The 12,904-nt window shown below is 39.8% G+C and overlaps 1 protein-coding gene across 1 annotated transcript in view; it reads right to left on the minus strand.

Moving 5' to 3' along the window:
- Positions 1 to 718: 718 nt before the first annotated feature.
- slc17a5 (solute carrier family 17 member 5) overlaps positions 719 to 12,904 on the minus strand; it is a 37,159-nt gene continuing 24,973 nt past the window's right edge. The window contains exons 8-11 of the mRNA XM_080191855.1: positions 10,401 to 10,533; positions 7,647 to 7,794; positions 2,924 to 3,014; positions 719 to 1,969 (exon numbers count right to left, since the gene is read on the minus strand). Of these exons, the coding sequence (XP_080047981.1) occupies positions 1,850 to 1,969; positions 2,924 to 3,014; positions 7,647 to 7,794; positions 10,401 to 10,533 (492 nt within the window). The 3' untranslated portion in view covers positions 719 to 1,849. The remainder of the gene's footprint in view (positions 1,970 to 2,923; positions 3,015 to 7,646; positions 7,795 to 10,400; positions 10,534 to 12,904) is intronic.

The raw sequence follows: 12,904 nt of genomic DNA on the forward strand, positions 1-12,904 counted from the left end.
TATGCATCTACACAACTTACTCTGTCTCTTTGTCATCCATAAATTTTAATATACATACATATCTCTGTTCCTTGATAAATACAGTGCAAAGCTGAGGACCCAGTATAAACCCCTGTGGAACATCCCACTTATTGGAGTATAAACCCCTCATTTCTACTTTGATCCATCTCCCAAACTATGTTACAAACCCTTACCTTCAGATGTGTAGCTTTACTTGGCTAATTATCAAGGTCTTGGGGTGTTCCAAACAAACAACATCCATAGGTATTTTCCTATCCATCATGTTACTGGCCTCTCACAATATTTAACTCGGTTAGTCAGAGATCCATGATCTCTCTGATAAGCTTATCAATTGCTTAGACACCTGATCTTGAATACTGAATTCCAGTAAGTTCCTTGAAACCAACATTACAGTATCTGTAAATTTTTTTGGATTCGTCCTCTTTCTCAAATAATGCAGTAAAATTTTCAATCCGAAGGTACATACAAGAGAACTTTGGAAGACTAACAACTATAATTTCCCCACCTGATTTCTAATAGCCCAAGGTGGAATCCATCAGTTCCTGGAGACTTATTAATTTTTAGTGTCATTCTTCATTACTACTCTTAATTTGTGTGTTATGTTATATACAAATGAAAAGGAGAATACTGACATCACATTGCAAACAGAAATAAAAATGGATGACATAATAAATGAGTAGATGGATGATTACCACAGATAGCCTTTAATTTAATAATTAAACAAATTTACAGAAAGTTTGGAAATTCAGTTTCTTCATTTAAAATTTATACAATAAAAATGTTTCCTCAATAAAATTTTCAGATTCCCTTTTACCATTGCTATTTTATCATCTTTTTCTATTGTGAAAACATTTACTTAAAGTAAAATAAAGGTCATAGATGACCATAAATGTTAAGTAAAATTAAAGTCACCATAGTCCCAGATGACCATAAACTCCCCCCTTTGAGGGGGAAGAGCTGACTAGTGGAGGTTTAACCTGAGGACCACCACATCTCAGGCAGGAGGCAAGGTTGAGAAGGCAGGGCCTTCGTGAATAACCTCAGCCAGTACAGGAATTGAAAGCGCATTGTTGGCATCACTCTGCATCATGAACCAGCCAATGGAGATAAAGTATTCAGATAACAGGTATACTTGTATGCCATTATTCACGTTCTTTCATACTTCCTTTTTGCACTTCTACTTTCCGAAAATTCATTGGGACAACTATATAAAAAAAAACCAATCTGCTGGATTTCCACTTTTCATATGTTTGTGCAAATTATTACTTTTAGCTTGACCTTGTCTTTTCTCTTCGGTTTAATGATCCATATTCATCATGGCAGCCTACCGCTGGATCCATTATACATATACCAGATTAGACTGCACTTAGTTATAAACAACTGTATTACATTAAGCAATTCTGCAGGTTAAAGGCACTGTGTATTCACAGTGATTCTTGTCACTGAGACATCATAGTTTACACCAGGAATAAAAATTAGTATCTAATGATATTAACAACATAGATGCTTTATCACAAGATCTATTTACTTGATTTACTAACCTAATTTACCGACAGTTTGAATGTTGTGGACGCTATTCGGTTTCAACATTTAAAATTTACGCACAATCATGGGCTGAAAATGCTTTGGTAACTTCTTTCTGAATAGTCACAGAATCCTTGGATTAAACAGGATAAAGGGATAGATTATCTGGTAACTATTGCTGGTAGTTATGAAAGGAAAACACAGCAATGTGAAACGGACAATCCCGGTCGTATGGCAAAACAATGGAGGCACTTTCAGGTCACATGATCAAAGTAAACAGTACAAAAGGTCATGGGAGAAATGGTCAGTGATTAACTGCCCAGGACTGGACTACACCTTTCCCAAAAGTGGTGAAAAACGCAGCACCAAATATATCAATAGCAGCAGCAATGTAGAATACAGTTCGCCATTGTGCAATTGTGTGCTGTGGAGTAAACAGGAAAATGCAAATGAACTCATTCTAATTTAGAGAAGCATACAGTCTGAATATTAATGTAAAATGTACAGCCAACCCACCTGTCATTAGCAATGCTAGTGTCACAGAATATAGCATAATTTCCTCTAACACATTAAGTATATTTATAAGTTAATACTTTGAACAGTTTATGATTTCACTGTAAATTATGCACAGAAGAAATCTTTCATTGGATAGTCTTGCATAGAGTCAAATTAGAAACCTATTTCCTGATGATAAATCGTGGATACATCTACAAAGAATAGAGGATTATAGGGCAGGCAAGAAGTTGGAATTAAGGCTGAAATCAGATCAAATATCATCTTATCAAATGGTGGAGTAGGTTCAAAGGCGAAAATGGCCAATTCCTGCTCGTACTTATGATCTTATGGTGCCTGTTTGTGGATTTCAGCAGCATGCAAGGTGTGTGACTTTCTACTAGGACAGCAAAAACAGATTTAACGAGTTTTATTTCTAACTCAAGCATTTTGACTGAGTAAGATAAGAGCACAATATTTGAAATCTTGAAAGATTAAGATCTTTCTGGCTGAAGAATCAATAGCCAAGGTGCTCAGATATAAAGTAATTGGCAAAGGCAACATGAAAATCATGACATTTCATTCAGTTCTACTTAATGCAAAAGTACATCATCTGATATCTCAAATGGGTTAATTATTTTGAGGACATTTTCAATAAACAGTACAAAATTCTAAAACTACTCATGCAGTATGTTATCTGAAATAATAAGTATATTTGTCTATTACAATGACACACAGGTCAGGACATAATATTTTACTGGCCCAGGAATCCCTTTGGAACAACTAAATTCTGTTTCCAAACAAGCAGATATAGGACAGAGATGAGAAAGTTAATATGTAAGGTTTTACGCTTAGTAAGGATTTATATAGAGAGACTTATACTTACATCGAATGTCAAGGCTTTGGCAATAACTGGTCCCACCATTCCTGGGATGGTAGCAAATGAGTTTGTGATTCCAAGTAATATTCCTGCATACCTGATAATGAACGAAGATCCAATTTAACTTCTATAATAATCTTACATGCAAGAACTATAAAAAGTGAAAGATTTCCACCTCCTTGTCAGCTTGGATCTTGTTTGTCTCTCTTGTGGGGATTATGAATTGGATTCAATTGGAATTGGTTTTTTGGGGCAAGCAAGGAGATGGATTAAGGACTTGCCCTGTCTGCTCTGCAGCTTTAAGAAAGGAATAAAATATGACAGAAAAATTACAATGTGTCTCGAAGCGAGGGGGGAAATGGAGCTTGAACATCTATACACTTTTGTATCAAATTCTTCATTATAGCAATTAGAACAAATCAATCTGCCCAGCATCAGCTTCTGCCTCAAATATTTATCCAATTTTCCTCTAAAAATATGAAATGGTCTCTTCCCCAATCACTCCCTGTGGCAAAGTATTCCATGATCTAACAATCCGCTAAAAAAATTTCCCTTCACCTTTTTAAATGTGGCCATTCAACCAAATGAGTTTGCGCAGGCAATTTCGGAGAGTAATCCTACTCGCCCTGATCCCGACTATCTTCCATAAACCTGCATTGGTTTTCCTTTAAATTTTATCTAATTCCTTTTTGAAGGCTGCTATCAATTTTGTTTCCACCATCCTCTTCAGCAGTGCATTCCAAATCTTAATGCCTGGCTGCATAAAAATGTTTTTCATGTTGCCTTTTTTTGCCAATTACTTTAAATCTGAGCATCTTGGCTATTGATCCTTCAGCCAGAAAGATCTTAATCTTTCAAGACTTCAAATATTGTGCTTTTATTCAGTCAAAATTCTTCAGTTAGAAATAAAACTCATTACATCTCTTTTTGCTGTCCTAGTGGGAAGTCACAGTATCTTACATCCTGCTGAAATCCACAAACAGATACTATAAGGACATGGTAACTAGCAGGAGAAAGCCATTTTGGCCTTTGAGCCTGCTCCACCATTCAATAAGAAGGTAGATGTTCTGGATTTTGGCCTTAATTCCAGTTTTTTGCCTGCCCCATAATCCTTGACTTCTTGTACATCAAAATCTGCCTGACTCCGCCTTGAATATAGCTAACGATCATTCCTCCATTGTTCTCTGGGACAGAGACCAACTCTACTCAGAGTTGTTGTTCCCCCTCATCTCTATCTTAAATTTAAGACCCCTGTTTTAAAACCGTCTCCCCTAGGTCTAGATTTCCCAACAAGGGGAAACCTCCTTCTCACATCTACTGGGTCAAGCCCCCTCAGATCACTTCTCATTCTCCTAAACACCAATCAATTTAGGTTCAACTTTTTGCTCAACTTTTCCTTGTAAACAACCTCTTCATCCCAGGATTACCACAGTGAAAGCTACCAACTGAGCCAGAGCTGATAATGTAATAAGGAAACAAGGAGAATGCATAAAGAAGCTTGAAAATGGAAAGATTCCAAAGTGCTGATATTACAGTGGGATCTCAAGTTTAAGACAACTATGTTGAAAGGTTACCATATGATCTATTTTAGTTGGCCCCACACCAAGAAATTGGGAAATTATCTGTGCAATGGCTGTGAATTTGAGGTTGGATTAACCCCTGCAATCCTTTGATGGATGGACAGCATCAATGTTTATGAACTATTCTGGTAACAATGCCACATTTTCTAGCTAATATATAAAGTTAAGGCAGATGTCAGAGGCAGCTGTATTGCCCATCAATCACCCTAGAAATTTCAGGAGTGTAGAGGTTTTTTTTGTACTATAAACAGAGGAAAATTTTCATTAGTTAGTCAAAATAGATGGTGAATATCAGACACTTTCTGAATATCAAAGGCATTAATGTAAGCCTGGAGGCTGTACTTTGTACTTTTAAGTGTATATTCTATGTTAGGAGGATTACCAGTCAGATTCTCTGATACTCTGTGCAAGTTATGTATCTTCTTGGGTAATAATCCAAAACCAAACTAATGGCCTCACAACCTACATAAAGTACCATCACCTATGGAGTGGACAAATCTCTGCCCCCTCCATATCCCACCAAAATAATACTAATTCCAGAGCAAGATGAGGTCAATCCAACTCAATAGGAGCAGCAACTTAAATGTTGTTACGCAGTAAATTTGAATCTCCTGTTAGCGTGTTCAGAGATAATTTAATATCAATCTGATTTAAGAACATAAGAACATAAGAAATAGGAGCAGGAGTAGGCCATTTAGCCCTTCGAGCCTGCCCCGCCATTCAATAAGATCATGGCTGATCTGTCGTGGCTCAGTTCCACATTCCCGCCCTCTCCCCATAACCCTTAATCCCCTCTCTTATCAAAAACCCATCAACCCGCGTCTTAAAAATATTTAGCGAGGTAGCCTCCACCACTTCAACGGGCAGAGAATTCCAGAGATTCACCACCCTTTGAGTGAAGAAGTTCCTCCTCAACTCCATTCTAAACCGCCCCCCCACTTTATCTTGAGGCTGTGCCCCCTAGTCCTACTATCCTTTCTGAGCGGGAAGAGTCTCTCCACCTCTATCCTATCCATCCCATTCATCATCTTATACGTCTCAATGAGATCTCCCCTCATTCTTCTAAACTCTAACGAGTACAAGCCTAATTTATTCAGCCTCTCCTCATAGCTCAACCCCCTCAACTCCGGCATCAGCCTAGTAAACCTCCTCTGCACTCCCTCCAAGGCCAAAATATCCTTGCATAAGTATGGCGCCCAAAACTGCACACAGTACTCCAGCTGCGGCCTCACCAATGCCCTATACAGCCGCAGCAAGACCTCCCTACTTTTATATTCAATCCCCCTCGCTATGAAGGCCAGCATCCCATTCGCCTTCCTGACCACCTGCTGCACCTGCAAGCAGGGTTTCTGTGACTCATGCACAAGGACCCCGAGGTCCCTCTGCACCGTCGCCTGCTGCAGTTTTTCTCCACGTAAGTAATAACCCTTCCTACCATTATTCCTACCAAAGTGGACTACCTCGCACATGCCAACATTAAATTCCATTTGCCATTTCCTGGCCCATTCGCCCAGCCTATCTAGATCCTTCTGCAGACTCTCCACACCCTCCGCACAATTTGCCGTTCCACCAATCTTGGTGTCGTCAGCAAATTTCGACACCCTACACTCGGTTCCCTCCTCCAGATCATCTATATAAATGGTAAATAGCTGAGGTCCCAGCACCGACCCCTGGGGCACTCCACTAGTCACCATCCGCCAATCCGAATAGCACCCGTTGACCCCCACTCTCTGCCTCCTATTTGACAACCAATCCTCTATCCACGCTAACACCCTACCCCCAACTCCACGTCGCCCGACCTTCTGCAATAACCTCTTGTGAGGTACCTTGTCAAACGCCTTCTGAAAATCAAGAAAGACCACATCCACCGGCTCTCCTCTATCCACCGCCCTAGACACATCCTCATAGAACTCCAGTAAATTTGTCAGACACGACTTCCCTTTAACGAAACCGTGCTGCGTCTGCTCTATCAAGCACTTTCTCTCAAGACGCCTCGCTATTTCCTCCTTGATGACGGATTCTAACATTTTACCTACAACAGACGTTAAACTAACCGGCCTATAATTCCCTGCCTTTTGCCTGGCACCCTTCTTAAACAACGGCGTAACATTAGCCATTTTCCAATCTTCCGGCACTTCCCCGGAATCCAGCGACGTCTGGAAAATAACCACCAAGGCATCCACTATCACCTCCGCCATTTCCTTCAGAACCCTCGGATGCATTCCATCCGGTCCTGGCGACTTGTCCACAATCAGCCCCTCCAGTCTGTCGAGCACCGCCTCTCTAGTAACAGTAATGTCATTAAGACCCTCCAGTCCTACCACCTTTCCATCTCTAACACCTGGCAAATTATTCACGTCCTCCATACTGACAGATCTGCATTTCAATGAACAGAAAAAGTATGATTAAATGATTGAAAAGATGCCCATTGCTGTATGGAATTCATTGCACCATTGATCACTGTAGTTAGGAAAGACCTACCCAATGGTCAAAGACCAAAGGAAATAAAATGGAGGATGTCACTCAGGTTATTCTTATCCATCTTCAGTGGTGAATGGAATCATGAGAATCATAATCGTAAGAACTAGGAGCAGGAGTCAGCAATTCAGCCCCTCGAGCCTGCTCCACCATTTAATATGATCATGGCTAATCTCATCTTGGCCTCATTTCCATTTCCTGCCCATTCACCACAGCCCTTCAAACCCTTACTAATTAAAAATGTCTATCACTTCCCTAAACTTACTTAATATGCTGGCATCCACCATGCTCTGGGGTAGTGAATTCCACACAGATGTAAATTTCTCCTCATCTCTATTATAAATCTGCCACCCCTTATCAGAAAACCATGACCTCTTGCTCTAGATTGCCCCACAAGAGGAAGCATCCACTCTGCGTCTACTTTATCAACACCTTTTATCATCTTGTACACCTCATTCTTCTACACTCCAGTGAGTGTAGGCCTAAACTGTCCAATAAGACAACCTCCTCATCTCGGGGTGGGGGTGGGAGTGGCGGGGGCAGTAAAGCAATTTATAAATTCATTTTCCACAGATTTTTTGGGGGATTAAAATAAAACACATGGAAAATTGTTTGCTTTCCAGCAGCAGAATAAAGAAATCACAGTCAATAATTCTGACTAATTCACTTACGATGGGGCAATGTCCAGATGATTAATATTGAATCCAGACATGCTGAAGCCTCCCAATGCAGAAGATATCGTTAGAAATAGCACAGCCACTATGTAGTTACAGCCAATATATCCAGCAGCCACAAGGAAAATTGCAGGTCCAATCATTCCTAAATCAAAATAAAAGGTCGTTACTGTAATTATTGAAAAGGTGGAATCGTCACATTCCTTTGCACACTCTAGGGTTGTTGGCAGACTCACTTGAGATTCTAGGTAACTTTTGGAAAAAGAATTAACTCATGGAGTATGATGATAGCGTGTCTTTAAGTATATTATAGCTCTGTATATATCTGGGGGAGAGTTTGAAGGCAATCAGTGGATATGCAAAGATCAATGATCAATTCTTGGTTAACATTAGTATCTAGCAGATTCCAATTTTGCACTCAGTCCTTTGAGTGATAAAGGTATATTGATCTTTAACTTCATAGAATCCCTACAGTGCAGGAGGTCATTCAGCCCATCGAGCCTGCACTGACAACAATCCCACCCTATCCCCATTTTTGATTGATTGAGCTATGAGGAGAGGCTGAATAAACTAGGCTTGTACTCGTTAGAGTTTAGAAGAATGAGGGGAGATCTCATTGAGACGTATAAGATGATGAATGGGATGGATAGGATAGAGGTGGAGAGACTCTTCCCGCTCAAAAAAGACAGTAGGACTAGGGGGCACAGCCTCAAGATAAAGGGGAGGCGGTTTAGAACGGAGTTGAGGAGGAACTTCTTCACTCAAAGGGTGGTGAATCTCTGGAATTCTCTGCCCGTTGAAGTGGTGGAGGCTGCCTCGCTAAATATTTTTAAGAAGCGGGTTGATGGGTTCTTGATAAGAGAGGGGATTAAGGGTTATGGGGAGAGGGCGGGAAAGTGGAACTGAGCCACAACAGATCAGCCATGATCTTATTGAATGGCGGGGCAGGCTCGAAGGGCTAGATGGCCTACTCCTGCTCCTATTTCTTGTGTTCTTATGTTCATAACCCCACGTATTTACCCTGCTAACCCCCCTGAAACTAGAATCAATTCAGCACGGCCAATGAATCTAACCAGCACACCTTTAGACAGGGGAAGGAAACCCACGCAGACACGGGGAGAACATGCAAACTCCACAGACAGTGACCCAAACCAGGAATTGAACCCGAGGTGCCTGGCGTTGTGAGGCAGCAGTGCTAACCACTGTGCCACTTTATCTTGTGGTACATAACATACATGAACGACAGTTATCCTTCTTGTTTAGAACTCAAAACATCAATTGAATCAGTGATTCTCAAACTGAGTACTGTAGAGCCTTTCAAGTTGATCTATAATTCACAAAATTACTAAATGAACAGGTTCAGCCTTATAGATGAATGATGACCCAACGCATCATGGTCAAGAACAGATGAACGAGTGATGGTTGTTGGAGCAGAGTGCAGCTATCTTATGAGCAGTACAGGTTGGCGCTCTCACCTAGGGGAAATCATGCATGGAGGACTGCTAAGAGAGGCACAAACATCTCCAAATAGACCTGTAGTTATCAAGACTGGTGGCAGACTTCAAGTAAGTCAGCCATGTTGAAGAGGATAGTTTTTGTTTAAATAGATTTAATTGCTGCATATTTAAATTCAGAGAAAGGCTGCCAAAATACAGATTTAACGAGGGTACCATTTCCCCCCAATTTAGACAGTGATTATTAATGGATTTGAACAATGGTCCATCAAACAAAAACATTTGAGAATCGTTGTATTAGATTACCCCACAATCTACTAAATTCAAGGGCATACAAGCTAAAATTATACAAGTCATCCTATAATTAAACAGTTTAAACTCACATCTTACACATTTATTTGCAACAGTGTGATATTAATCATATATATTGCTACTCCAGAGGAGCATAAACTGTAAATGCCAGTAGACAGGAATGACCATCTCTTTTCAATGCATCATACCCAGCCATCTGAACATCTCCTGATTCCTCATTCCCCAATAAACCTAATCGCTGCAAATTAATTTATATTCTCCCTTTCAAAAGTCTTCCTTGGTACCTTATGAGCTCTGGTAAAGTTCCAGCTGATTGCCCTTCCTATTTCTAGTCAATTCTGGCCACAAGGCTAATCAGATGGGCCTGAGCAGTGACATGCGCAGCAACAAGATAGGTTTTTGTAATTTATGCTCTAAAACTCTGCTAATGCTTATTTATTTTACCTAGAAAGAAAACCATGGCCTAACTCTAGTTAACAGTCTCATTAATTTAAATACAACATCTCCTGGAGCTCTTCCTGGATTACTGTTCCATTTAGCACACTTATTTGGTTCCTTCCTTCCAGAATTAAAGCGGAACTGAATTGCAACCCCACCCAGTGGCTAACCATTTATGGTATGTGTTCTATTCAGTTATAATAAGTGTATGCAAACTTGGGAATGTTGTCTATATGTCCTGTTTTAAGCAAATTATTCATCCAACATCAAGCTTTGCTAAGGAACCTACAAAGCCATTCACCTCTCAATTGCATTTCTACTACCTACAATGTCAGTGAAGTCCTTTTTAAACAAATGCCTCCAGCAGTTTAATAAATCTAATTTTAAACATTTTGCTTAATGCCATATAGATTTGAAGTAATCCCAATTATTGTGATATTCTGAACCAACATATCTGCACTGTCAGCACCATCTACTTCAGCTTTTAAAAAAGTACATTTCTCAGAATTGTCTTCAGCCATAATAAATAAAAATATCAAACTCTTACCTATTATGGTGTATATTTTCCGAACAACAGATGTAGTAAAATGATGTTTTTTTATCAGGTAATCAGCAATCAGCCCAGCACTGATCATCACCATCCAACAGAAGAAATACGGTAGGGCAGATAAAAAGCCATTCTATATAATGAACAAAGCAATTAGCTACATTGCATATAAAATTCTGCAACGCCTTAAACATGAGTTTAGAACAAAAAAATATTGTTCATCTATAGACAGTTGCAGAATTTGCCCATTAATGGACTTTACCATAACAGTCTGTCAAGAGAAACTATCCTCAAAGCAAAAATCAAATTTCTATCAAGTAAAATCTGAAATATTAACTCAAAAAGAAAATGTCTCAAGGCACTTCAGGCAGCATGGTGGCAGAGTGGTTAGCATTGCTACCTCACAGCGCCAGGGACCCTGGTTCAATTCAGGCCTCGGGTCACTGTGTGGAGTTTATGCATTATCCCAGTGTCTGCTTGGGTTTCCTCCCACAGTCCAAAGATGTGCAGATCAGATTGGTTGGCCACGCTAAATTGTCCCTTAGTGTCAGGGGCATTAGCAGGGTAAATATGTGGGTGTTACAGGGAAAGGGCCCGGGTGATTGGTGCAGACTTGATGGGCCAAATGGCCTCCTTCTACACTGTAGGGACTCTATGAAGAGCAGTATTCAAAATTTGTCATCAAGCCACAGAAGGAGATAGAAGGACAGATGACTAAAAGCTTGGTCAAAGAAACAGGTTTGTTTTTAGAAGCATCTAAAAAGGGGACGTAGTTCAGGGAGGAACTTCTGAAATTTAGGGCCAAACAGCTGAAAGCACTGTTGCCAATGGCCAAGATCAGGAATGCACAAGAATTGCAGGATCATAGAGATCTCAGAGGCTGGTAGAGGAGGACCAAGAAATTGGGAGGGGCAAGTCATGAATGAATTTGGAAACAAAGATGAGAATTTTAAAATTAAGGATTTGCCAGACTGGGAGCCAGCTAGCACAGGGTGAAGACAATCTGGTGCAAGGTGTGAGCAGCAGAGTTTTAGATGAGTACGTGTTTATGTAGAGATGTTCCTCAGCATGGTGCACAAAAATCAGGTTGTATGGATAATTCTTTGAGTGCTCGCATAACTAGTTTGACATGATTAGTTAACCAAGCATCAACTGCTTTATATCCCTATTTGGAATAAGATGTGGGAAATTCTTCCAACCTCCCTTGAAGCTTGTTGATTTAATACTTGTATCCTGCAGTCCCATGATCAGTTACGTTTACAAAGCAAGGTCATCCATTTTTTGAATCAGGTTTATTTCCCTCAAGTGTCTATTCAATTTCATTTTAAAATCGTCAATCATCTCCAGTTCCCCCACTTTTATGCAGTTTCAGGTCATTACCACTTGCTGCATTAAAAAGTTTCTTCCTCACAACTCCCTGCATATCATGCCCAAAACATTAACCCCATCTTATTACTCCTTGTACCATCAGGTAATGGAACAGTTTTTCCTTGTTTACTTTAACTAAACTTTTCATAGTCTTGTATACCTCTATCAGACAGTCCCTCGATCTCCTTTGTTCTAAGGAGAACAACCAAACCTCGTAGCCAAATAACTTCCTCCTTGGAAGCATTCTGGTAAATCTCCTCTGCATCCTCTCAAGGATCCACAAATCATTCCAGAAGTGTGGTGATTGAACTGGATGTTTTGATTGTGGCCTAACCAGAGTTTTATAAAGGTTCAGCAAAACTTTCCTACTTTTGTACTCACTATGTTGCTCAAGATTCCATATGTCAGCTAACCAATCTCTCCTATTGGCACAATTCTAAAGAATATGCATAAAGTACACATTATCTCTCCAGATTCCTTCTGCCAAAATGCATCACCTTACAATTCTCTTAAAGATTAAACTTAACCTGCCATTTGTACCCATTCTGCTAGCTATGTTGTAGTTCATCAGTATCCTTGCTATTTACCACATCTTCAAGTTCATTATCAACATGTATTGAAATGTCACCTAAATTCTAATATCTAAGCCACTCAAAGATGTGTGTATATACAGCAGAGTACTTACTATATGTGAAAAGCTAAAGATATTTAGCGAAAGATGTCCACGTGCATCGCTAAATGCAGCTAAAGATGTCCATGTACAACAATCTCAGATCATTCAAATGTCATGGACAGGCACAGAATTTTTTTTTTTTTAAAATGGCCAGTACAATGCTGAGGTGTATATCTAAAAGGACCAGACTTCAATGGTGTACAAGTTATGCTATAACAAAGCCTTGGTTAGATCATCGCTGGAATACTGAGAGAAGTTCATGGCCGGATATATTCAGGAAGGATATACACTGGCCTTTGAGGCAGTGCTGTGTAAATTTATCAGAATGGTATCTGGATTTGAAGGGTTTAATTACAAGGAGAGATTGTACAATTTGAGTTGTATTCTCCAGAATTTACACTATTAAGGGATGATTTGATCAATATTAACATTTAAGAATTAAAAGCATCACATGGGGAGAAAC

Source organism: Carcharhinus amblyrhynchos, chromosome 7, assembly GCF_965287045.1.
Source record: "Carcharhinus amblyrhynchos chromosome 7, sCarAmb.v2.hapA, whole genome shotgun sequence".
Taxonomy (NCBI): Eukaryota; Metazoa; Chordata; class Chondrichthyes; order Carcharhiniformes; family Carcharhinidae; genus Carcharhinus; species Carcharhinus amblyrhynchos.